Below are 26,886 nucleotides of genomic sequence, written 5' to 3' on the forward strand. Positions count from 1 at the left end.
ATAATCAATTTGCTTACTTTTTTAGGGAAAAATTGATCGAACTGTTAAAATTTTAATGGCATTGATGTTACCACTAATGTGGCAGTTCATATATAATTCATAAAAATTCAAAAAAAGTTTAATTAAAAAAAGTTAAAAATTAACAAATTCAAAATTTCATAAAAACTGTTAGAAAATTTATCCATGTTAGAAGCGTGTAACAACCTAATTTTCAGTGGTATCGGAAATAGTAATTTCAGAACCCCATTTCTGATGTCCAAGTCCGTAAATATTAAATATTGATATTTACGGGGTTATTATAAAAATTTATTAAAGTTTGGTCTAGTAATTTTATTGAATTGATAGTTACTTAAGGTATAAGGACTAAATTGTAAAAGTTTATCACTATAGATTTTTAAATAGTTGAAGAACCAAATTAGTAATTAGACCATTTTAGTAGCTATTGTGGCATGTACCTATGTTTTGTGGCATGTATTTGTTTATGTTAACTTGAAATGATCGTTTTAATTTCAAACTTCACTAATGTTTTGATAAGGTTAATGCCTGATTGTACATACATCTAACTGTATATGTATATTTTGGTAACATGTTGAAATATGTTGTGGCAAATTGAAATGGCATAAATGAGATATAATTTGGCATGTTTCAAGAAGTTTGAGATAGGTAAATGTTTGGCATTTGTCAAATAGTTTAGTTTGAATGTCATGTTATTGGAATGGAATGTTTAATGGTTGAATAGGTGGTATAATTTGATGTGGGAATGATTGAGATTATTGTACATGTTTTGGTGTAGGTAAGTTTAATCAAGTAGGCACAAAATGAAAGGATTGTATGGTAGTCATGAGACAGGTACCAAATGATTCAAATTTTACCAAAAATAGAGTTCACGTCCCGACGAATAATCTTCATTGTCGCAACACCGACCGACAGTGAGTCACGTCGTAACATCAAGTGGCTTGAGGTCACGACATGACAAATTGTTTGACGACATCACGACGTCGGTCTTGAAATTTTGAAACTTTACAGTTTGGTCCTATTTCATGCTCGGGTCAACAAAAGAGCTTTTGTAAGCTTGATCAAGGCTCAAATTTAATTGTGTATCATAACGTGAAAGTGTTTATGACATGATTGAATGTTTGAATGATTTATTTACGATGTATTTTGTAGTAGTAGCTCCAGAAATGAATGTGACATCCTATAACTCAGACCTAGTAATCGAGTCGGGCAAAAGGTGTTACACAGTGAAATATATGTGAGCTTCACATCAATGTCATTAAAATTTTAATAGTTTAGTTAATTTTTCCATCAAAAAGCTAGCAATTAGATTATATTTTAAAAGTTGAGGATCGAAATGATCCAAAAAAAAAAGAATAAAGGTCAAAATTACAAAATAAGTAAAGTTATGGGCAGGGGCAAAGCCAGAAAAATTTTTTGGGGGGGGCCGGATGAAATTTTAATTTTCTATAGTTTATATCTTTAAAAATTGTAAAGGATTAAATCAAATTTTTATAATTTTAGGGGGGCCAAAGTATAATTTTACCTTTATTAATTTAAAATTTTTAAAAAATTTAAAGGGCCAAAAATATAATTTTACATTTTAGGAGGGGCCGAGGCCCATGCCAACCACCCTAGCTACGCCCCTAGTTATGGGCTAAATTTATATTTATGTCTAACTTATACCATACTTTTGGAACAAAAGAATAATAAATTATGTTTTTCTAAAATGACAATTATTACTTGAGGGTATTTTTGTCTTTTAATATTTTTATATAAAATAAATAAAATTAATTTAAGCCCTAAATAATTACTAGAGACTTGAATCGAAGACACCATAATTCTAAAAATATCATAACAATTTTCCTCACTCTTTTTCACATTAATTTTTATAAATATTATTTTATCATAACAATTTTCCTCACTCTTTTTCACATTAATTTTTATAAATATTATTTTATCATAACAATTTTCTTACATATGACCCCATTTGATAAAGTGTTAAAAAATTTCAATCAACTAAAATTAATAAGTCCTACTTATTATTTCATTTCTTTTATGATTATATTATCATTTATCAAACATTTTTAATTGCATTCATTGTTTTTTTTTTTTTAGAACAATGAAAATTCAAACTCAAGCTGATCTTGAAAAAATAAACACTCAATCAATATGCCACAACTTTAATTCATACTCGGTATTTTATTTTAAGTAATATGCTAAACAAATTTTATTAATTAAATTCAACACTAAACTTTTCAATACTTTTTTAATATTTAATATTTTAATTTATTAAATATAACTTATATCGAAATAATCTAATATTTATTATTCTTCTCCGTTGCTCAAAATATTAAAAGAAGAGTAATAGAAAAAGTGATCATTTAGAGTTGAATAGAGATTTTATTAAATAGAAATTTGGGGCCACCGGGGAAGCTTTTCGCAGAACGATATTAGATACCGAGACCTGTCAAACAACAAAGCACTAAACAAGCCATGACTCAAGTTTAGCTTAGGTTTTGAATTGTATCCTTCTCTCAATCATTTATAAAATGAAAACGTGTGTTGCTTAAAAACGCATTATTATTATTATTTTGTTGATACATGTTATCAAGTATCAACCAAGATAGAGGAGGAGAGGGGACGGTGCTATTTGCTAGTTAAGTGCAACTTACCAAAGCTTTTTGAAGATTCTGTAATATGCAAAAAGGCCGACAAAGAAGCAAATAGAACTTTCTTCTTTAATATATAAATGCCAATCATCAGTGCTGGGCAAAACTAACACTCCTTCGCTGCAAAGAATATATCATATAATATTAACTTTACGAGACACCCCCATACTGTCCTTCAGGGACCACTTCCACTTCAATCTGGGTTTCAAGGAAATGCCCTGTTTTTCATTACTAAAACAATTAATATGTGGTTGAAGAAACTGCTACTTGTTAGCCATTTAAGGTCGTCATTCCAACTAAATGTGCCTTCATTTCAGTACCGGGAAGAAAGATTCCCACTTTAACACCATAGAGATAGTAATTATAATTATCACTTTATGCAGGGGTAAAAGGAGGGGGGGGGGGAATGAGGCATCAAATCAATTCCTTAGTGTCAACCTGTTACAACTTGTAACATAAAATAACCTGAACAAGTATAAAATGTTATCAGTTTGAATATAATTTGTAGATTCTATGGCGCTTGAAGCAGAGGAAGAGTTCGGTCTCGGTTTTATTATTGTACATTCTGTTTCTTGGGAGAATTCTGCTTTGGCTAAGACACACCTGATGAAGTGCTATTCCCACCATGATTCATCTCTAATTCAATCTGTGATCTGCCTTCCTTACAAATTTCCTTTACACGCACAAAAAACAAAGGTTCGCATTAATCCCTCAAGTTTACCGAGTTCTGATAGATTCATCACATCTACATGTTAATGCTAAAATTACCTTGGAAGAGGTTGAGTGGGTGAAGGATCCATAGTGTGCCCCAGCAGGTGATTCAAAACCGATTGAAGCTTCCAAATTAGACACGTTAGCTACAGAAGGTGCAGCGACTGGCAGATTTGAGATGGTGCATGGATTCGAAAGATTAAAAGGTGTATTCATCGATCTTTCTTCGTTTGAAGAAAATGTGCCTGCTCCGATGTTGGGACTGAAGAATCCATGTCCCTCATCATAGCCCAAGCCTGTGGGAGGCATTTGCATTGACTGTGGTACTCCTGGTAAGCACATTGGGTACAAACTCAATCCATTTCTCATCGATAACATCTGTAAACAGCCATGAAAACAAATCAAGTTGGCTATTCATGATTCTAGCTCAGTTTGAAATTACACCAGAACATCTCACAAACCAAACTAAAGATTTAAAAGTAAATCCAATATTTATCATTTATTCTACACTCATGTTTAAGGGACTTCCACGCCATCATGTGAAACAAATTACAAATCTTATGAACATCAAAAAGTAAAAATGTATATAAATAAAGCAAATCAATTTCTCTACGGATCATGGCCATGGCCATCACAAAAAAAAAAAAAAAAATGTAGGCATGAAATTAAAAGCATTGGTGCCTAACATCTCCTTTCCTCCCATTCCCAGGCTTGGTAACATAAACACCAGGTTTCTCCACTGCATGAGCAAAGTCATAGAAACCTAGAGTAATTGTATAGAGCACAGTGCCTGCTTCCTCTACGTAAATTCTGGATAATACACATTTTCAAATTCAGACAGTGACATGACATTGTTAAATGCCAATATTGCAGGATCTTTAATAAGATCCACATAGATTTTCTTCAGTGTTCCAGGAAGCTTAAGATTATATGTGGACCAATTGGTTTAGTCTTGCCATAACTGTAAAGCCAATTAGCAAAGTTTTTCTAATGTAAAAATCTAATAGGCGGTTACAATAAATCAAGCATGTCATGTTAGCTCCAAGGACGTTTCCTTCAACCCTGGAGACTAGTTAGAGAAGCTCTTTGCTCTATGGAGAACTGTGCAGGAAGGCCCACCAACCCGCACGATGAGGTTATGGACAGCAAGGCTAAGCAAAGTAGACCATGTCAGGGCAGCCAGAGAACCCAAGAGCAGTCTTAGCATACACAATGAATCAAAAGCAACTCCTAGAGAAAAAATATCGATGCTGTTGTTAAAACTCAGCTTTGTTGAGGAGATTAAGGCAAAGGCTATCACAATCATCCACCATTTAGTCATGGGGAAGAGGCAGAGGTTGGCAGCTGAACAGGTGGAATAGCAGATCTGCTCTGTAGTTAGGGTATCTTGGATGATCTTTTCAAAGTCAATGCACGATTGCTTAGTTTGGAGAGAGCTTGACTTCTATTAATGGAAAGTAAACTCAGAGAGGAGTCAAGGAGAAACGGAAAGATGGAAGCCATCGCCATGGGGAGAGGAGAAAAACAGAACTCTCCTGCTTCCTGCTCAGGAGGAAAATGGAACTTTCCTATGGAAGAGAAGACAGGATTATGCGTATCTAATAAAATAAAGCAAAAGGTAAGGTTCTTTCTGCTTGAAATAATAGAATGTGCTTTTTACTTTAATTTAAATTTTAAGACGTACATAGATTTGTTTGTTCTCGAACCATCTTCTTTTGGCTTTTTTTCCTTTCTTTCTTTAGTATTCCGGAGTTCTCTCTTCTTGAGAGTGGTAGATCTTGTTACTTAACCATCAAATATTGAAGTACAATCGTCATTTTATAGGGTGATGATTTAAGGATCTAAGGCTAAGAACATTACAAAGTTCAGGACATAAATAGATAATAGTAGACGTTAAAAATAAACAATGTAGTAGTAATACTAATATATAGATAGATATCAACTCCTACCAGTTCTAAAATCTAGAAAGGCATAGAAGCTCTAACACGTGATAATTAATACTAATAATTGAAAACGACATTGTAAATTGTAACACACCAAAATTGGAGAACAGAAATGGCAGAAACAGAAGATGGCACTCACCTGTACTTGAAGCTGAAGTTGTTTCAAATACTCGATCGCCTCGTCAAGCATAGAAGCTTTATCCGTCTATCACTCCAAAAACGATCCAAATCATCAATTTGAAAAAAAAAAAAAAAGATTTTTTTTTTCTTTGGTTGTCGAAGTTTACAAGTACCTTGTTAGAGTTCGGGATTAGATTCTGTAAAGCTTTCATTTTCTCATTAATCCGACTCCTCCTCCTCTGCCAAACAAAAACAATCAAATATGTTATAGATTTTCAATTTCTTTTCAAATGTAAAATGGTTAAGAAAGTCAAACCTTTTCCGACAAATTATGGACTTCGGCTGCTCTGCTGCGCTTCGATGAACTCCGTGGCCGTTCTTGATTTGATGGCACCTCCGATGCGTCCGGAACCTTCTAGATTAAAATAGTAATCTTAATCTAAAACTTCTCAATTGGAGAAAAAAATCTAAATCTTTCACAGGAGAAGATTTTTGAAACTTTAAGAATATTATTTCAAATTGTTTTACCTCGCTGTCATAACTGAAATCGCAGGCAGAAGATAACGCATTGTCAGCGCTATCTTTAACGTTAGCTCCAAAATACGTTTCAGGATCAGAGATATTGACTCCAGGCTCTGATTCGATTCGAACAGCCAATCCGCCGAGCCGGTACCGATCCATAACCGGAATTCCCATCCCCGAGCCGGAGTTAGCAGCCGGCGTTGAAATTCCCGGCACTTGAGAAGGAAAAGAGTGAATGTTCTTGCCCTTGAATTGCATGCAGGAAGATGATGAAGATGACGAAGAAGAGGAATTGTGAAGGAGCTGGTTAAGGATAGTGGAGATTTCTTCAGTTTCCGGATTCGAATAAGGAGCACCACCGTACAGATCCGCCATGAAAACGAGTCAGAGAAGAAATTAAATAGAATCTAAACGCAAGAATAAGAAAGAGGAAACGTTTTGTGATCCACTTGCTCTTCCTTTCCCTTTCTCTTCTTCTTTTTTTTTTTTTTTTTTGTTTGTTTTATCTTTTTCTGTGCTGATTTTGTTTGGATCTTTTCGTTATTGTTTTTTTCTTTTTTCCCAAAAAGAAAAAGGAAAATAATATATGAAAATTCTGAAGATGATGATTACTGAAATAACAGAGTCTGGAGCTTTAGCTTTTATTCCCAAAGTCGCATAATCAAAATTCGGATTAATCTCCCGCCCTAATTAAAACGGACCGTCCAATATTTTTATTATTTTCTTTTAGGGTCCTCCTTTTTATATTTATTTCGAATTCAACACAAACATTTCACAATTTTCAATTTTGTCCCCCCTTTGCAACTGCTCATATTGGAACTTTTAGTTGTTTTTATCCCATTTTTTAATCCAAGTTCATGGGTTTCTATCTACAGCAAATAATCTAAGTTGATTCTCTGTGTTTGTCAAGATTTGATCATTTAGATTCCTAAATTCCACGAATCTTAAGACAACAAGAGCAATTGTTTTTATATTTAAATTGTGACATTCTATTTACAGGAAAAAGAATCACGTGACATAAGTTGATTATTTTTAGTACTTTGCGAGAGCTAATCATTTCCACTCTCGAAATCCATAAAAAAATGCACGTTGAGACAAATATCTAACAAGTTTCTTAATACAATAAATGCTTTTTTAATGTTCAATGAAGAACAAAACACAGAGCAAGTATATGAAAGTTAATCTTTAGATTATTATTCTATGTATTGATATTGTAATTAAAAAAATCTCTACAATTACGGTTATGATGTTAATATGTTCTTTTTACTTTTTTCTTTATTTATTTTCATGTCTCTTTTATTATTATTGTTCGAGTTTGTAATTATTTTTGAAGTTTAAATATACATTCTCCATCTTACCACTTCATACAATACTTATTAGTGTTGACATGTATCTTTTAATATTTTAAAAACTAAAAATATAAAAAAATTACAAGGTAAAATTATTATGAGTTTTAATTTTACCTTCAAGTGCATAAAATAATTATCCTTATCAAGCCTTAGATTATTAAAAATAAACACAAATTAAAATAAAAGTAGTTATTTAATTCATCGTTTTTGAATTTTTTAAATTCCACAAGTATGTTGAGAGTATGATAAGTGTCAAATTTGAAAGCGGATTTAGGGGGTTGACAGGTGCTCCGGCCGCTTAAAATAGAAAATTATACTTTGGTCCCCCTAAAAATAAAAAAATTTTGATTTAATCTTTTAAAAATTACAAAGATATGGACATTTAATTTCGGCCTCCTAAAACTTTTTCTTGACTTCGCCCCTAGTCACATTTATTTATATTTATATAAATTTTTTACTATACCCTATGACACATTTGTCAAACTTTCAACTCACTCGTGGAGTTTAAAAATATATTATTTATAAATAAGATAAATCGCAAAACTACATATAAACTTGATTCAATGTGCAATGTAATACATGAACTTTGATTTGGTGCAACTATATACATACATTTTGTGTTGTGATTCAAATGAATATATGAAAATTTGAGTTTGATTTAATTATACACAATTAAAGAAATAAATACATAATTTTTTATATTAGGTAAATATAATTATTTGTGTATACCATATATAATTGCTTTAGTAATTTGTGAAAATTGAATCAATCAAATCAAATTTCATATATAGAATTAGACAAAATCATAATTCATGTATAATACTATATATTTAATCAAATTTCATATATAATTTTGAGTTTTATTCCTTTATAAATAATAAAAATTTAATATATTGAGGCTCGAGGGTTGGAAATGATATTAAGGAACATTCAAGGGGCGTCGGTGTAATTAATGTAATCCGCGTTGATACTTTAAAAACAAGGTAGGAAGAAGAAGAGGAAGGAAGAAAGAAAGAAGAGGAAAAAAAAAGGAAGTCAATGGGACAGTTTCAGCCTTCACTGTCTTATCCAACCTAAACGTCAGCTTGGCCTGAAAACAGCATTAATTAAAAAAGGACTTACCCAATCCTGCAATTCCCGAGGCTCATTATTTTAGGTTGCGTGTTAGAAACAAGATGACCTGTCACAAATGAAACCATGGGATTACAGATAGATTACTGTCTCTTTTTCTTTCATTACCATCACCTAAAAGCTACAAATTGCAGAGTTTGGTGGTTGCTCTGGCAAAAGATTCTTTCACTCCTACCATGCCTATGCCTTTCAAAGTTTAACATAATCTTTGTGAGTTAATAATAATGATAATGGGGGATTGGGACACATTTTGCCAATTATCTATAGCAGGTTGAGTTTTAAACGATTTGTTTAGGTCGGCACTGAAATGATGGTAAACTAACAACTCAAACAAGGGGGTATGGGTTTTGCTTGTTTGCGAGCTTATGTTAATTATGGAGGTTGCTTTCAAGCCTTCTTTATTGTCAAAGCATTACTCTTTTTAAGCTGATGACGGTTGGTGTCAAAATCATCTCTGACAAGTGACCAAGCATTCCCCCTATCTCAATTTCAAGGAATTATTGAAGCAGACACAACAAAAACTTCAATATAATGAGGCTAATGATTTTAGACATTTCAAAGCTCCATAATTGAGGGCTCTTTAAATAATTTAGAACTTTTGACATAATATATATATTCCATTCAACCACAAAAGAGAAATTGACAGAAATATGGTTCCCGACATCACCACCACCTTTCCCCCACCCAAAAATTGAACGGAACCAAAAAAGAGAGCATAAAAATATAAAGATAATCAATAATCTATGTCGCCAATGGGCTGAAGATTCCATACATAAAAACTAATAGTGCAAGTGCAATGATAGAATGAAAAAAACATAGAAATTAGCTTTTCTGTTCCCAGTGCTTCAAGCATTTGTGTTATCCACTCCACCCAGAAGATTTGCTTTGTTTTGACATAATTGGAAGTAAAAAAGGCTCAGGCAATTGAATTAGAATTGCCATGGATTACCTCGGTGTGAACACTCTTAAAAGGCTGCTTATGGCAAACATTTGAAGGCATCAAGTTTTAATGAGTGCAAGCTTGGATGCCGCTTTTTCTTCGTCTTCTCATTTAGTCAGACCAGTTGTTTTACAAATGGGGCACAAGTTTTTGCGCAACAACCATTGTTTAATGCAATCGGCATGGAAGTTGTGGCCACATTCCAGTGTCCCAAGATTTTCTCCATCATTATATTCTTCCTGCAAGTTTGTAAACGAATGCTTATGGGGGTTTCATAGAATAAGTAAGGAAACCGCAAAAGAGAAAAATTAATTACCTGACAAATACAACACGGTTCTGCCTCTGACTGAGCTCCTGGTGTACTAGAGTACTTTTGTCGTTTCAGACGGTTTAATATGGCTTCCTCACTCAACCCTGTGCTTACATTACCAATTCGCTCTTCCAGAGCCAATAACTCCTATTACCCACACAAAAGTTCTACTATGAGAATGTTCACTCAGAAAGGAGACTAGATGTCATAGATGCCAAGAATATAAAGATTATACCTCATACGACATGTTATCAACATCGAGCCGCATATCCCTATGCCGGTCATGAATATCAGCTACCCCAAGAAATACTGATTGATCAAGGATCATAACATCCTGCCATAAAAACAGTATTAGAAAGAAAATGTCACTTGTTAGGTCAAAAGTAAATTCTCGTCCATAAACAACATTTGTCTATGACTATATTGACAAATAAACAAGAAAAGAGAAGGCAAATCTTCATGCTTCCATGATTCAATTGATGAAGAACTGCTTTGAATTACACCATAAATATCAGAAACATTACCTCAAAACGCAAGTTCTCACCCCTACGCATGAGATCCAAGACATTGCGTATCTGCCCCATAAACAGAATGTCAGATCCAGTTAAGCAGTTCTTTGGTAGAACATTTAAAATTGGCAAAGTAGGTTGTGCACGGGTAAAACAAATACTTTATAAGGTAAATAGCATTTGCCCTTGTGCAGTAAAAATAAAGACTAAAGTGCAACAAATGAATGAGTGATTCATAGTATAGGTGCAAGCATTTTGGATAACAAGGCACTACAGCATTTCTTTCAAACAAAAGCAACTAGGAAAAGAACAGTATATACATGTTCTTATCCACAATCAGCATGCATTATAATGCAGAAGTTAAAACTGGCAGCAAATCAAGTACTCATAATGCCAAGGGAATCACCTGTATTACCTTATGTTTAAAATTCAAGGAAATAACAAAACTATCACAACAAGCAAAGATGCAGTTCTAGGGCAAACCTCAGATGCAAGAAGCCTGCTTCTTCCTTCAGTTGCAGCAGCCAAGGTCCGCAATGAATGGGGAATTCCTTGGAAGCCAGCATCTTGTCTCTCCAACCATGAGACTGACCTAGGGTATTGACGATGGTGGCCCTGATTAGGTACACCGGAGGAAAGCAGCATTTCTTCTGGGGAAGTAGGAAGTCCTGAAGAAAGTGGAGAATGATTGACATGGCCTCCAGATTCAGCACCAGTGGAAGACATCAATGATCGACGAACAAGTTCTGACAATCTCCGCGGGTATTGCGGCGAAGGGTTGGGATGAGGAACCCATGTGGAAGCAGATGATGCATTGGCACCAGAACTTGAGCCACCTCGATATGTAGAAGCAACATTTCCAGGAACACTTGCATTTCCAGTTCCTAAACCTCGATTTACTGGATTCCTCACCATAGGTCTCAATTCCGGTGCAGGAACAAACATAGGATGATCTAATAGGTTTCTAGCAATGCTTCTTGATTGAGGCCCTTCACATGGTACAAAATCTCTAGCCACCGATAAATTGGAACTTGAACTGCCGGCTCTTGAACCAGAACCTCCATTCCACCTAAATGGTTGCATATTTCTCGGCAAAGTTGGAACATGATTTACAACATTTAAGTTTTGTGAGCTTGCATTATCTGCCACCGGTGCTGACCTTAACTCAAGAGAATGATCGGTTGGAATAAGTCTTGATGACTGCTGAGAGGACAAAACAACAGACTGCCTGGCTGTATCACCTGTAGGAAAAATTGGAGCAATAGGCTCTTGCATACTTGAAGGATTAATTCTACGGCGGAAATTCCTGTGAGCGCCCTCTGCAGGTGGTAAAACAATTGGTTCATGAATGCTGCTAGAAGCTGATCCTCTTACATCCAAGCCAAGTCTAGGGGGCACCTGTCCTGAGGGAGCAGATATATTCACACTGCTTCCAGCGCTATAGCTAACAGGAAGTCCACGGCACCCACTATTTTCACCTCGATGAAAGTAGCTAGAATTTCCACTTGATGAGGACTGCCCAACATTTCCTTCAAGAGTCTTTCTTTTGCAGGATGCACGACGGCCCTCATAAGGGCAAACAGGTCTTCTATCATTATCACCCATGACATACCCACCACTTCCAGACGAAAGTAGAAAAGCGTCGGGACCAGTAAAAGCTGAAATCCGCTCATTTTCAGATCCACTAGGCTTATACAGATTAGACTGTTCTGTATCTTGACAGTTATTGTCATCATCCATTAAGCTTGCATTCAAGTTGATATCCTGGGGAACTGTATTAGAATTGGAACTTTGGCCGAATAGAGTGCTCTGTTCATACCGCCGCTCTTCTAACCTAGGACCAGAACTTGAAGAAGCACTCATGGAAGATGACCACCCATTGTTCATTTTCCACTCATTATGGCTTACGACACTCTGTGTGCCACTAGAGCTAGGCTCTCCCAAGCTGCACTGACCCAGCTCGTGATCCTCTCGAGCACTAGAGTTCCCATGTCCAATATTCGCATCATTAGCCGACAGCAAACAATCCGACAATCTGCTTTCAATGGGATTTCTGATATTATTCCAGCATACTTGCTGGTCTATAGCAGCATTACTTGATGAAGACCCATGATCAAATAAGGTTTCAGGCAAGGAACCAACAGTACCCCTTTGGCCTTGCATTACAACTTGTATGAACTTCCAAACAAATTATTGTGCAGTCCTGAACAATATTCCAATAGAAAATAAGCCACCATAAAATCACAACAAAGTAAGAGACAAGTCAAATGAACTACAGGTGAAGTGGCAAAGAACTTGTGTTCAAGTCTAGTTGACAACCATCCTGAATTCGATCCATGGTCAACCACTACCCCCTTCCCTTTATATAAAAAATGCTTTTAGAAAATGTACTTGTGTAGAAAAATGCAGAACAAAATTTCATAAATATGCTTCCATCTATTTTCAGATTACTATAGCAAGAGAGCAAGTCAAGTCCGAGTTATGTTGCTTAGTAGAAATAATAGAATGCAATGAGACTACAGAAGCAGGAACCAGAAATTACAAGCAAATGCAATAATCAGGAGGAACAACAAGCAGTAAGTAATTAAGCCAAGTGGCCTCTCAACCTGCAACCATTGGTATAGGGTTTAGACAATGCAAATAAATCAACATAGAGATATAGATTGGTTCAGTGCAGAATAGCATCAACAAAGACCACCAAATGTGAAGACATCCCAAATTTAATGCATATAGGGTATTTAGACGTTTATATACATCACAAAAGTTTCAAACCCCCATCCTAAACTAGGTCAACAAAACATAGAACCATAAAAAGGGCACAGAGGAACTAAATCTGAACCATAAAACATTAGGGAGGAACCAAAGCAGCAGCAATAAGACAGCAGTTATTTCTCTCCTATAAACAAGAACCATAGAGAAGAAAAGCAAAAAAAAAAAAAAATCATAACAGAACCCTAAACTGAACACATAAACAAGACAGAGGCATTCCAGTTGTAGTTAATTCTCTCCCATATTTTTCCCTGAGCAGTCAGCAACCCCCCTATTACCCCAACCCCAAAGCCACCATACAACAGAAATAAAGCAAAGAAGAAAGAAAAAACAACTAAATCAAACACAACCGCAAGGGTCAAACATGGTAACCATAAGCGCCATCTCTCTACATATCAGCTATTACGAGAGACGGTCTCAATATCAAAAGAAATCCAGTAAAAACATAGCAAAAGCTACAGACCTTAGACAGGAAAAATCTCCAAAAGGAATATGCAGATTTCGAAAACAAAACCAAAAATAAAATCAAAATCAAAACTTTGAACAAAAAAATAAAGGAACCCTTTTTAAGCCAAAACCAAAAAATTAAAAGGGGGGGGCGGAACCCAGTGAGAATATCATCCACATCTCATCAAACCATCAACCGATCAAGCAGAAATAAACATGAAAAAAAACCAAAGAGCTCACCTAAAGGGTAAAAATCAGAGACCTTGATCGATCTAAGAGAATCTAAACAAGAAAACACAGGATGAGAGGGGTGGGGAAAAAAAAAGGATATAAAAGCTGTCTTAAAGCTATTCTCCTCTCCCTTCTCAAGAAAGGAAAGACAAAGAAGAAAAAAAAAACCCACTTGAGCAATGGGAGGAAGAGAGAGAGCCTTCGAAAGATAAAATCAAATATACTCAATACAAGAAACAAAGAGATAGATTACCTGTAATTTACCAAATAACCCTGCAGAAAGAGAAAGACAAAGATAAAAAAGAAAAGAGAGTAATGGTCATAAGAGCAGTTTCCAAACAAAGAATTGAATAACAAAAAAGAAAAAGAAGAGAGGAAAAAAAAACAAATGCTTAAACAAACAACAATAACTATGCAAAGCTGTCCGCTTACCGAATAGCTTTCATGTCTCCATCTTTTGATCTCTCTCTTTTCCTAGTAAAGATTTTTTCCTCTCTTCCTTATTCTCTCTATATCATAAAAATAAATAAATAAATAAATAACAACCCTTTTCCCTTCACACTCTCTCTATCTCTAAAACTTAAATGTATAATAATGAAATTAAATATTTAATATAATTAAAACCCGTCTCCCATCCCAATGCACCGTAGGTAAAAGCCCCACAAACACTAAACCTTCTCTGTTTGTTTTGTTACCATCTCGTTCACGCCAAGTACCTGCCTGCCTTCCCCTCTCTTTAGGCCTCAACTCTTTGAACTCTTTTAACTCGTCCACATGCATCCCTCTTTCTCTCCCTTTCCTTTTATGAGGAGCCACCCTTGGGCACCTTGCTTTTTTACCAATGAACCCAATTAATTCCCAATTTAAAATAAAGAGTCATCTTTTTCCAAATACATGAACATGTCATGTAAAATTGTTACCGTGTTAAATTCAAACGTGGCTTTGATATATAGTATATTTATATAGAATCGACCCCACTTGAATAGCTTGATTTTTTTTACCTTTTTTTCCTTATGCACCTAAAAGTTTTGATTGCTTTTAGAATTTTAACCATAAGTAGAATTTGTTTCTTTTTTTTTTCCCTAAGATGTTTCTTCAAAAAAAATCTTCTTGTTGGTGAGATTTGGGAAGTCATATCCACTTACAAAGAACAATAAAAATTATGCACTATCTTATGATATGGGTAATAACTTAAATTCTCTGTCGTGTAGTTTTAGGTGGAATATGTCAAACGAAGAAATGCAGTGAATACACAGCAAATATCATTGCTTAGCTTAAAAGAGGTGTGAATACAATGACCCTAAAAGTTCCTTCGTCTCCGCCCCTCCCCCAAATGAGTATTTATGCAGGTTCTTTGCTCCCCCCCCCCCTCCTATTTAGCCCCTTCGCGTTCATATCTCAATCATGGAGGGGCTCTTTCCTTTTAGCTTCTGCTGCTTTCCTACCTTTTCTTTAATTTGATTTTTCTTCTCTCAAACCATTCAAAGGTGGTTGCTTTGCTCTACCTCGTTTTTTTAATTCTAAAAAATGTGTCCATCTGGGCATATGGGTACAGCATATAGAACCACATCATGCAATGTCATTTATTGAAAATTTTTATTAACGAGATAAGAATTGATTATTCTCCATTTTCCAAAGGGAATATTATAAACGTGGCATTTGCTTTAGAGAGAGAGGGGACTACCATCTACATATGATGCCAACACTCCGTATATTTAGAACTAATCATGGACCATTAGTTTGGACATTAGGCACTAAATCCAAAAAGGAAACATAAAATAAAACAGGAGGAGAGAAAGAAGATTTGACTTTTATTAAAAGAGTACATACATGCTTGCAAGTTGGGACTGGAACTAGACTTCCAATTCATCTATTTTCAGCCTTTTGTGTTTTATATATCTTCCGTTTATATCACAGATTTGCACACATTCAGAATTTATATTATATTGAGACCGACATTTATGCATTTTATAATGCTACTGGTATTTTATATCTCATACATAATATAGTTATAATTCTTATTATTTAAATTTATCAAGTATAATGATGGCCTGGTAATAAATTTTTCAAGGAAAGACCAGCCAGTTAAAAGGACAGGTGTAGTTGTTTGCAATTATGTGATTTAAACCCCAGAGAATATCTTCAAGACCTGTTTCAGAATGGTGGGTGGTGGGAGCGACTGACCCATAAATCAATTAATTGAAAATGAGTAAAGCATGTGAATTATTATGACTCAGGGGACTCAGGGTTTTTCTTTTGCCCCGGGGGAGAGCGGGGGAATACTACACAAGGACCAAGTGACCCACCCTAGCAGCATGCATTAGCATATGAGAGAGGTGGTGGATGTCATGAATGCAGTGATAAATATAATGTTAATGCACATGGCAGATTGGAAAACGGAGGTGCCTGCCAAGAAATTTAAATCCAAATGGGACGAATGCAATGTCTTTGGTTACCACATAATGGACTGTAGGAACCGGGAAGGAATGACAGCTATTCTTTTCTACCGCTGCAGATTCAGACTGATTCAACCAATGACCACATGGCAGTGACTGCATCTTCTCAAAGCTCTCAAGCAGCAAATATAAGTACAGCGAACCTACAATTTAAAACAGTTTCATCCTAATTTATTTAGATTCAATCGTCTAATTTATCTACCACAGCAAGGTCGTTTCAAAGTGGATTACAGACAGTCTTAAAAAAGGAATGGCTTTCGCAAGGGTGGCCACATGGATGTTTCAAGGAAATCAGCATTATTATACAGTTGTGTGCAGTTCTGCAATGAGAAAGCTCAGAAACTATATAGAACAGGCTAGAAGAAGAAACACATGCCCAAATCGAGGCATTTGAGAAGTGAGTGAGCAAAACCATCACCAGAGAAATAAGAGAAACGGAATCCAGGTGAAGCAACCAATGTTGAAAATTATCAGACTCGTCCAATGTACCACATACTTAATTCTTGTGAAGGAAAAATTCCAGATAATTTGATTCTTCTGAAACATAGCTTCTAGATAAATTATTCTGAAGCAAAGTTCTTGATATTAGGCACATGAGTGCTGCCTGCATGGTGTGCAAACAGATAAATTTACTAAAATTTCCACGCATGTTATCAATCCAGGGACTAGAGATAAAAGGGAAGAAAAAGGACCTTACGAGGTGAGTGATCCTGCCATTAGAATTCTCTCTATTCATATGATTTGAAAATTTCTTTTTCCCTATTAGATTCTTGAATATATTAATCATTCTCTTGATATTTCTGAAGGTAACTGGTCCTATTTTCTTTCTGGTGCGTATGATGTACAATCAACTGAGATCATCCAACTCTATAAAATCTTCATCTACAATTGAAAGTAACTCACTGGTAGTTAGCCGAGGCCCTACCTGCATAACAGCCATTGCACAGAAAACATGATTAATTTTAGGAAAGAATGCAACATCTAGCAAATGCTCATGTGATAGAAGCTTAGACATGCTTAACATTCGTGGAGTTGAGACTTGGCATAGGGAAAACTTCAAGATAGATGTACAACAAGCAAATATGGGCGAAAAAGGGGCTATCTAGCTTGTAATGTAATGACCTCAAAAGATTGGAGCACCCTTCTTTTAATGCTCAACCATGACATAAATAAATAAACAAGTTGTCAATGATAATTACTTTTATAATTACGAATACATATGACCACTGTCAAGAACAGAGATTTGAAATATATGCAAACTTTGTTAGAAAAGAAACACAACAAAAGCCTTGTATGGTAGCTAAAATAATAGTATAGACAAAATGGAAAGGAATTGACACTAATATGACATCCATGAAAGTAAAATATGCCAAACTTGGTTACCATATTATCGGGCAGGTCTGGTGGAATGCCTGAAGGAAACTCAAAACTTGCAACAGAAACAGGTCTAGTTGTTATTGGAACATCTAGCTCTTTAGTGAAGTCATCACCATTGATTTCAGCTTCAAGTGTGTCACGTCTCAGAAATCCATCATGCTGAATTCCGACGTGTCGTATAGCTGAAACAGTTTCTTCTGCACAACTTAAAACATTCTCTGATACACTATTTCTAGCTCGAGATTTGATGAAAACTCGGCATAGCACAAAAGAAGCCTGCAGATGGTAGAGACATCACTTTCATGAAGTAACAGTCCCAGACCCTCCCCAACTAATGAAATCAATCTAAACATATAAGTTCACATTTTGGCATAGTATATCTCACAAACAGGCAAAAACTAATTGCGGCAAAGTTCATATTTTCCAAAGAGTATCAACATGAAAGTAGGATATTTACTTAGATTTCACTACAATAATTGAGCAGAGATTTACTTTATTGAGGACTCAAGAGTATTCCAATCCACACAGGCAGGTAGGTTCTTACTACAATTGACAAAGAAAAACAAGAAGGAAATAATTTTGATGTGGCTCTTCAGAAAAACAAATCCTTTTGCACATATTTGCCTCACCAACTGAACATAAGTCCAAGAATATGATCACTACAATGAACAATGATGCATCATCTATTTTAGAAAAACAACAATACAGGTTTCCAACATGCTGAGCCACATACAAACAAGTGGGGGCACAATTAACCCACCAGAATTTCGAAAAATTTTGGCCCGCAGAAGTTAAATAATGAAAAGAGCCAGTCATATTTATAAGCATTAAAAAAAGGGTAGGGGCTATGTGGTTTTAGAGCATAAGCTACAAAAACAAACTAAAAAAGAAGGATGGTTTGTTGGAGACTGGAGAGAGGACAATTAAATCTGCAATAGATACAAAATTGGTCAGTTCCGACTACCATTACCTACCAAACAGCAATAACAAAAAGTAATTCCTCAACATAATACCCCCCCCCCCCCAAAATTAAAACTTCTATACAAAGGATGATTAAACAAAATAAAGAAATTTATTTTCTTTTTACCTTGTGGCGGTGAAGAACTGCATACTCATACATAATCCAAGGAGTCCTAACAGCAGCCTTAACTGAATTCATCTCATAAAATACAAATTTAGTTCTAGTTCCCAACTTGACATTTCCTCCATCAAACACATCCCTAACTTTTCCAATTTTCCTCCAAAACCCACCCTTTGCCCTTCTCCTCCCCCTCCCACCTTTACTCTTGGTATAACAAAACCAGTGCCTTCTTCTCCCCTTATATCCGTGCACAAAGCACGCGCCCTCCGGTAAATCAGACGGCTCATAATCGTACAAATTAAGTTCCCTGATAAAATCGGATCCGTACGCATCAGCGCGATCGGCGGCGAAGGAATTGTTTTTCCCAGTGAGATAATGGTTTAGAAGCTCCTCCTCGGAAGGGTAAAATCGACAACCAGGTGGAAAATGATACGGCGAACTTGTTCTGGATGAACCTCCTCCTATATCTATCAAGGGAAGATTCGAATTTTGATTGTTTGACATTTTAGGGGAATTTTTAGTCGAATCAGAAAAAGAAACGAATTTTTTCCCGTAGGGTTTTAGCTTTCCCAAATTCGATTTTAGGGAACAAGAGAAGAGACATCGATTGGGTTGGGGGGTTTGGGGGGGTTTTGTAGTATAATAAAACACAAAGCGTGCCCCTTAAGTTTCACGGCGTGTGTGTTAGTCTCCTTTTCACGTGTACCTTTTCCTCTCATATACTTGAGAGTGAGAGGAATGGGGGAATTTTGCATACGTGGAGGTATTGCATTGGTTGCAATGCGTGAACTGGAAGGGCAAAAATTACCCCGAGTTTTGTTGGATAAAACCTCAATGATCTCTACCTTGTCAGCCGTTGGATCTGAGTTGTTCGATCTGCTAGCCGAAGGAATTTTTAATTAAAAAAAGAATCAAAACTCTCCTGAAATTTAGCTACATCTGAACCGGCGGAGTAAGGGTGAGTAGGGCTCGGCTGTAGAAGCCGCAACAGCTGGTAGATTCGACAACTGAACACGTGGCTGAAATGAAAGCGTGTATTACGTTACTTCCCCAATTACGTGGTACCACTCACATACTATACTAGGAAAGACCAAAAAAGAACCATTGTTTCGAAAATGGGGGGCAGATGTCTGAACTCCGAACTGCTCGAAATCTATACAAAAAAGAAAACGTATTTTTTAATTCATTTTAAATTACTACTGAATATTCAACAAGGCCAAGCCATATTAGACCACGCCGCAAAGCTCATATATAAATTCCATAACATATTCAGAAGCCGACGGCCGCCAGACGCCAGTTAAGTCTTGTTTATTATCATTCTCAGTTGGAGGGTTAAAGCTTTATTTTGCAACTCAACCTTCAGTGACTGTACAACATTATTTTTTATACCTTTCTTTTATCTTGTTTTACATTTAAATCCTTCGTCAGAAACACGTGCAGATTTGTAATTTCACCACCCAAGCCCATATTTCAATTTTATTCGTTTATTTTTATACATTTTAAATTAATTATATTTTAACTTGTGATTTGATTATCTTCAATAATTATATTTTTAACATTTAAGTTATTTAAATTAAATAAAATATTATAATTGTAATTTTATTAGGAATATATAAAATTTAATAATAATTATTTGAAGCAAATTGATTCTTACTTCAATTGACATTTGTAATATAGATATAAGTTCAAGTGCATTGTATAAAAATGTCCATCACCAGTATTTTTTTTTTTGCAACTTATAAGAGAAAGATAAAATCTTAAATAATAAATACTATTACGAAAACCACTAAATTAAGCACTAGTTCATAATTTCAATTTTTTACGGATGTGAAATTTCTATCTTATTAAAATGTATGATAAATAATTACGTCTTAGGGTTTTTACCATAATATTATAAAAATAAAAATAAAAAATAGGTTTTCTCAAATATAAATTACAGAAATGGTATGTTTGAACTAGTGGAGGGTGGTGCATAGGTGGCACCACCGTCAATTTCTGACCCATCACAGTTAAAAAAATAATAATAATAATAATAAAATGGGTGGAGGGCATGTCACAGGCGGCACTGGTGGTGGGGGTGCCAGAGGCGGCACCAATGGAGGGGTTGTCACAGGCGGCACCAATGGAGAAGAAAAGAAGAGAAGAAGAAGAAGAACAGAAGGGGAGGGCGGGAAGGAAGGGAAAAGGAAAGAAAAAAAAGAGAAGGAGAATAGGGAGAAGGAAGGAGAAAGAGAATAAAAAAAAATTCGGAAAAGTTTTAACGCAGAGGCTGCTTGTATAACTTGTTGGCTTGTATTTGCCTGTAATTTGTAACTACTGAGTGATAAATGCTTTTTGTGATAAACTGTCATTGTTTATTTCCTATTATATTTCCAATACTTCTTATCAGGCTGCTGGTAAATTTCTGAGTCAACTGAAGACAATGAATGTCGGTCATGCACATACAAATTTCGTGGATAATTTCCAACAATATTCTCTTTTTCTTTTATATTATCTTGATGCTGCTAATGCTTCAAATTTTATTCTCATCCCTAGCTATTCTGAATTTTTTTTTCTTCTCTTTCTCCTTCCCTCTCCCTATTCTCCACTTTTTTTCTTTTTTTTTTCCCTTCCTTCCTGCCCTCCCCTTCTCATTCTTCTTCTTCTTCTCTTCTTTTCTTCTCCATTGGTGTCGCCTCTAGCACCCCCACCACCGGTGCGGCCTCTGAGATGCCCTCCACCCATTTTTTATTATTATTATTTTTTAAACTGTGATGGGTCAGAAATTGAGGGTGGTGCAGCCTATGCACCACCCTCCACCAGTTTAAACATACCATTTCCATAATTTATCTTTGGGATAGCCTATTTTCGTTTTTTTATTTTTATTTTTATTTTTATAATATTATGGTAAAAATCCTACGTCTTAATTTAAATGCTTATAATAGATACCTTTTTCAATAAAACATTTTTTCTCCTTGATTTTTGAAAATACTTTTTACTTTTATTTTTAATTTTTAAAAACATGATAAATAAAAATTCCTTTTAAATAATAAAATATAAATCCAAAAGGGTAAATTACATAGATAGTCACCGATTATAATTTTTTTATTTTAGGCACCTAAAGTAAAAATATTTGCAATTTAAGCACACACATTAAACAGTTTGGTCATTTAGTTACTCCCATAAAGATCACAAATGAAAAATTGATATGACAGTTAAAAAATAGGTATAATAACAAATTTAGCCCTCAACTTTTCGTAATTTTAAAATTAACATTCAATTTTCACATATAATCTCAATTTGATCCTAATTCTAAAAAATCAAAGAAATATATAAAATACATAAATATTTTCAATAAATAAATAAAATAAATATTAAAAACATAATAATAAATTTAAATTTTATTTTAATATTTATATGATTAAACATTTTAATATTTGTATTAAATGCTTATGATAGATGAGAGAATTTTTATTTTATTTAATATCAATATAATTATATTTATTAAGATTAATATTAATATTATATAAAATATAAATTTGTTATATTTTTAAATATATTTAGGTATTTTTATATTTTTCTTTGATTTTTTAAAATTAGGATCAAATTAAGACCACTTGTAAATTTTGAGGGTTGATTTTCTAAAATTATGACTAAATTAATATAATATATAAAATTTAAGGCTAAATTTATTATTATACTAATTCTTTTACCTACCATTTGAGGTTATCATTTTTATTTTAACAAGAATAAGTAAAATAATTAAAGTATGTAAAGTGAATGCTTAAATTATAAAGTTTTGTTTCCGCGCTTAAAATGAAAATTTTTATAATGGAGTGAAATTTACCTAAACTTAAAAACAATTAAATATCATTTTAGTGGACACATGTTTTTTGGTATAAGGTGACCGGAAAGTTTTCCTTTTTCCCCAAAAAAAAAAGAGTCTGTTTTTAGAGTGAATACCAGCCTTTTTCTCTTTATGGTGATTTGAAAAGGTCAAACCCTTGCTTTAATAACCTAATCTTCACTAACTTCCTACAACACCGGATGATAAGAAGCGTTTTATAGCTCAATTTCTTCACAAACAAATATTAATTAAACCTAACATAAACTTTGAAAGCATGTCAACGATGTATTCAGAACCAAAATTAATTTATATAAAAGAGAGGTTCAATAAAATTAAACAAATTTACGGTTATCAACAAGCCAGTAAAAAAAAAAAAACCTTGTGTTCTAGCAAGAAGTATAAAAAACACTATAAAAACCAAAAGCGTAGCATAATATAAAACGTTCAAAACTTCAATCCTAATAGACTAATACAGGCCAATGTTGATAAAAGGTGCCAGGTTACCCATATGCCCAATTCCAGTCTTTTTTGCACTCAGGACACAAGGTTATCATTCAGGGATAGTGAAGCCAATCGGTCTGCTGGATTGTTGGCCTGTTGCTGAGCAGCAACACTTCTCAATACCTCCATGGCCTCGGCTACTTTTGCCTTCAAAGCTTCTGGTGACTCGAGGAGATGCAAAACCTCAGTTTGGTCCATTTCCAGAAGCATCCCCGTAACCTTGGCTGCAGAATCACGCTCCAACCGTTCCACTAGGGGGTATAAGCTTTCACCAAGCATCTGCTCACAAGAAGCAATAAAAATATTAAGACCTCGAAGATAAATACACCTCCCCCCCCCCCAAATAAAATAAAATAAAATAAAAGCCACCAACTGCGTAAGGAAGAAATAAATGGGACTTACCGTCCTTTGCTGTTCAGGCGTTGCATTTGCGAGAGCTGTAGCCAATGCTGGTACTGGCATAGGTTGCCCAACACCAGCATCGCGCATTGGCATGCCACCCATTTCATATGGAACAGAAAGAATGCCACCGGGAACATTTGACATTGGACCTTCAGGCATCATGCGACCAGGGGGGTAACGATAGACACGTCCCCTGGGCAGCATCTGAAACAAGCAGGATGAAATAGTACAAACAACTTCAGCCAAAGAATAAGCATAAACTGCAGGTTCATAAACATATACATAAAGCTTACTTGCTGTTGCATCAATGGCACTGGTTGCTGAGTCTGTTGCACTGGACCAGCTCCTCGTCTTCCCCCTGGTCGCTGACCTTGCTGTACCATAGGAACAAAGAAATTTGGCACAGGGGGTCCACCAGGCCTCATTCCAGGAACCAGTTGTTGTTGATAACCAAAACCAGCCTAGAATATATGGCATAAGGAAACAAGCATATTCATATTTCAACTGTCCTCAACAAAATCAGATCACTCAAACATCCAAATGGGCAAGAACGCCACCTTATGAAGGAGGCCAAAAAGTGAAAACATGAAATCAAGCATATCAACTTAAGAGAATAGAAAAAGTGAAGACATATTACTTGCGGAGGAATGATAGCTGGAGGTCCTTGCCCATATAAAAACTGTTGTCCAAGACCTGGAGCACCAGAAGGATACATTGGAATTCGAGGAGAGACAGAAGAAATAGCAAGTGGCCTCATCTGAGAAAACTGAGCCTAAATAACATGAAACTGAATTGTGAGACGACTAAAGGAAAAACAAACTGATTCATAGAACTATCAAACTATGTTACTCAAACTCTCAAGTGCTGAGTGGACACAGGTCGATACCCATGTCCATATGGGTTGGACAAGGATACTTTCAAGAAAAATAAAAAGACAAAGCAAAATAGCTTTCAGAAATACTTAATCTCAGATAACAGAAAACATTAGCTCAAGAATTTCAGAAGTTTATAACACATTTCCTTTTATTAAATTATAAAACAATACTACAGTAAAAGCCAAATGATACTATGAAGATATAAAAATTGGATGGGCAAGAGATGGACAAGGAATCATCCTTAAAGGTATTACCTGTAGCCTTGCTCTTCTCTCTTCTTTCCTCTGCGCAAGCGCCACATAAAGCGGTTTGCTAACAACCATTTTACCATTCATCTCAGCAAGCTATAGATGCAATACAAATGTACCTATTAGATTATGACCTCATATTTTAGATGACCACCCAAAGGATAAACAAATTCAAACTTACAGCACGAGATGCTTCTTCAGGGGTTGAGAAGGCCACAAACCCAGAGCCCTTACTAATTCCACTAGGATCACGCATAACCTGCAAAGTTGTGAAGGGAAAAAGGAAAATAACTTTAATATAAAAAGAAACAAGAAAACAGTAGCTAGCATCAACGATTAACCAACCAAGAATCATTTTACAAACCTTGCATGAAGTAATGGTACCAAACTCAGAAAAAAGTTCCTTCAACGCTTCATCACCAATACTATCATCTAAGTTTTTAATGTATAAATTCAAACCCTGTAACTTATCAGCAGCTTCCTTCAAAGTCTGCTCATATTGGGCTTTTCGCTCATGCTCTCTTTCAGACTTTTTAAGGGCTTTTCCAACATACCACTCTTTTTCGTCCAACTTCTTTCCATTAAGAGCTTCAACAGCTTTAGCAGCAGCATCAGCATGTTCAAAGTTGACAAATCCAAAACCCTTTGACGTCCCATCTGCATCCCTCATAACTACAACACTAGTAATATCACCATACTCGCCAAAGATTGTTTTTAAGTCTTCATCTGTCGTAGACTCGGAAAGATTTTTCACAAAAACATTATTAAATTTAGTCTTATCTAGAGCACTGTCTCTTTCCTGCTTACGAAGGAAAGGTCCAACATAGACCTGCTTGTCATTAATCAACATGCCATTTAATTTATCAATAGCATTTTGAGCAGATTCTTCATTGTCAAATTGTACAAAACCATAGCCTTTAGACTGGCCAAAACCATCAGTAGCAATCTTGCACGAAAGAATGTTGCCAAATGAAGAAAATGTATCATGTAATGCTTTGTGGTCGATAGACTTGTCCAAGTTCTGCAGTCGAAATAAAAATCAAAGGATTAGGTAAACATTGGAAGCCAACTATATCACACGGAGAAACCATGCATGCATGTGAATGGTCACAACAAATAGACAGATGAAGTCTGAGAAAGGATACTTGGCAAATATATTTTCATGAATACTGAGCATGGCTGCACAGATTTGAACAGGTAAGAGAAGGAGCCTAAAGGCCTAAGAACATCCATTCAGAATGACTGTTTGAATTTTGAGATTTCAGGAAAAAATAATAGCAGTGAGAGGAAGAAAAGGGGAAAAACAAATTCAGAAAGACTGAAAACATATTAATACCTTGATAAATATGTTTGCAGTGCCACTCTTACGAAGACTAGGATCTCGCTGAGAATACATAATGCGAATAGGCTTGTTATTCAGTGGAGTGAAATTAAGTAGATTCAATGCCCTAGCCGCTGTAGACAGGAAGAACAAAAGCGCACTGGTAATTAATTGAATAACTCAAAAGAATGAAATTATAATTATCTAAAACAACAACTTTTCCTTTCAAAAAAAAAAAAAAACCTGAACTTGAAAGAAATGAATCATAAAAAGTTAAATAAAAAATTAATTTCTAACATACAAGTTCAATCCACTCTTGGGGAGTTACAAACATGCATTCTATATCTAAAGACTACATACATATGAGAACTTCCAAAGCAAAACTAACAATTAACCATCAGCAAGAAATACCTAGATACTACAATACACTTAAACTTTGCAATTAAATTAGATTACAAAGTAATTACCAATAATGTTATACAATTATAGTAATTGTAATAATATCTTTCAATAACTACATTCCCATTCCAAAAGAACTAGCAGTCGAGATGACTATCAAACATCTTTCAATTGTTCATTATTTCTAAGTTAAGTAGAAGTCTAACCATCACGAGGATTGTTATAGTTGACATAGCCGTAGCCGAGAGAGCGACCGGTAGCCAAGTCCCGACAAACTCTTACTGAGGCGACCTGAGCCACCTGGCTAAAGGTTTGGAAGAGTTGCTCATCGGTAACAGAAGCATCAAGATCCCCAACATAGAGAGAAGTCAGCATAAACTGCGGTCCCCCAAGTCTGGGAGCAACTCCGTTTGGCCCGGAAATTGGCGCCTGATACTGAACATGAATTTGCGCCATTAAAAGAACCCTAATCCAACTCTTTTAGATCCTTGTTTTTTATTTTTCAGTTTTTAAAAAAGTTTTTATTTCCCTATCCACTTGCTATTCAATCAAAACTGTAGAGATAAGAAATAACACAGATTGATTCTAGAACTAAAAAAAAAAGAGATTTTGTTTTTGTGTGTTTGGATAAAAGAGGAAAGGAAGGCATAAAATAAGGATAAAATCGTCGGAGATCAGGAGTTGAACGGAACGATAGATGACGACGACGAAGAAGAGAAGAGGAGTTTATGAAAAATTTTAGGATTTCTTTT

General features: G+C 35.1%; 4 protein-coding genes across 9 annotated transcripts; all 4 read right to left on the minus strand.

The window, feature by feature from the left end:
* Nucleotides 1–2,933: 2,933 nt before the first annotated feature.
* On the minus strand, nt 2,934–6,705 carry LOC108450244 (transcription factor SPATULA-like). 2 transcript variants are annotated; one of them, XM_017747777.2, is made up of 6 exons: nt 5,969–6,705; nt 5,757–5,855; nt 5,614–5,679; nt 5,460–5,525; nt 3,435–3,755; nt 2,934–3,339 (listed from the first exon to the last, which is right to left on the minus strand). In XM_017747777.2, the coding sequence occupies exons 1-6, from the start codon at nt 6,335–6,337 to the stop codon at nt 3,259–3,261; spliced, it is 1,002 nt and encodes a 333-aa protein (XP_017603266.1). In that variant the 5' UTR covers nt 6,338–6,705; the 3' UTR covers nt 2,934–3,258. The 2 variants fall into 2 exon arrangements, with proteins under 2 accessions (XP_017603266.1, XP_017603267.1); XM_017747778.2 differs by having other exon boundaries at nt 5,757–5,852; nt 5,969–6,703.
* Nucleotides 6,706–8,986: 2,281 nt separating this feature from the next.
* On the minus strand, nt 8,987–14,584 carry LOC108453224 (probable E3 ubiquitin-protein ligase RHG1A). Of its 4 annotated transcripts, XM_017751212.2 has the most exons (8): nt 14,081–14,584; nt 13,902–13,921; nt 13,658–13,699; nt 10,685–12,404; nt 10,217–10,267; nt 9,928–10,026; nt 9,699–9,839; nt 8,987–9,621 (listed from the first exon to the last, which is right to left on the minus strand). In XM_017751212.2, exons 4-8 carry the CDS (start codon nt 12,362–12,364, stop codon nt 9,490–9,492), a joined length of 2,103 nt encoding a protein of 700 aa, XP_017606701.1. In that variant the 5' UTR covers nt 12,365–12,404; nt 13,658–13,699; nt 13,902–13,921; nt 14,081–14,584; the 3' UTR covers nt 8,987–9,489. The 4 variants fall into 4 exon arrangements, with proteins under 4 accessions (XP_017606701.1, XP_017606702.1, XP_017606704.1 ...); XM_017751213.2 differs by lacking the exon at nt 13,658–13,699 and having other exon boundaries at nt 14,081–14,273; XM_017751215.2 differs by lacking the exons at nt 13,658–13,699; nt 13,902–13,921 and having other exon boundaries at nt 14,081–14,583.
* A 1,590-nt stretch (nt 14,585–16,174) lies between these two features.
* LOC108450052 (NAC domain-containing protein 90-like) lies at nt 16,175–19,272 on the minus strand. 2 transcript variants are annotated; one of them, XM_017747486.2, is made up of 4 exons: nt 18,569–19,272; nt 17,488–17,757; nt 16,802–17,029; nt 16,175–16,708 (listed from the first exon to the last, which is right to left on the minus strand). In XM_017747486.2, exons 1-3 carry the CDS (start codon nt 19,064–19,066, stop codon nt 16,952–16,954), a joined length of 846 nt encoding a protein of 281 aa, XP_017602975.1. In that variant the 5' UTR covers nt 19,067–19,272; the 3' UTR covers nt 16,175–16,708; nt 16,802–16,951. The 2 variants fall into 2 exon arrangements, with proteins under 2 accessions (XP_017602975.1, XP_017602974.1); XM_017747485.2 differs by having other exon boundaries at nt 16,254–16,708; nt 16,797–17,029.
* A 3,650-nt stretch (nt 19,273–22,922) lies between these two features.
* LOC108452578 (polyadenylate-binding protein 2-like) lies at nt 22,923–26,590 on the minus strand. Its single transcript, XM_017750372.1, has 9 exons — nt 26,341–26,590; nt 25,751–25,869; nt 24,779–25,435; nt 24,596–24,673; nt 24,421–24,510; nt 23,929–24,063; nt 23,585–23,752; nt 23,292–23,495; nt 22,923–23,168 (listed from the first exon to the last, which is right to left on the minus strand). The coding sequence occupies exons 1-9, from the start codon at nt 26,588–26,590 to the stop codon at nt 22,923–22,925; spliced, it is 1,947 nt and encodes a 648-aa protein (XP_017605861.1).
* Nucleotides 26,591–26,886: the final 296 nt, after the last annotated feature.

This window comes from Gossypium arboreum, chromosome 5, assembly GCF_025698485.1.
Source record: "Gossypium arboreum isolate Shixiya-1 chromosome 5, ASM2569848v2, whole genome shotgun sequence".
In the NCBI taxonomy this organism is placed as follows: Eukaryota; Viridiplantae; Streptophyta; class Magnoliopsida; order Malvales; family Malvaceae; genus Gossypium; species Gossypium arboreum.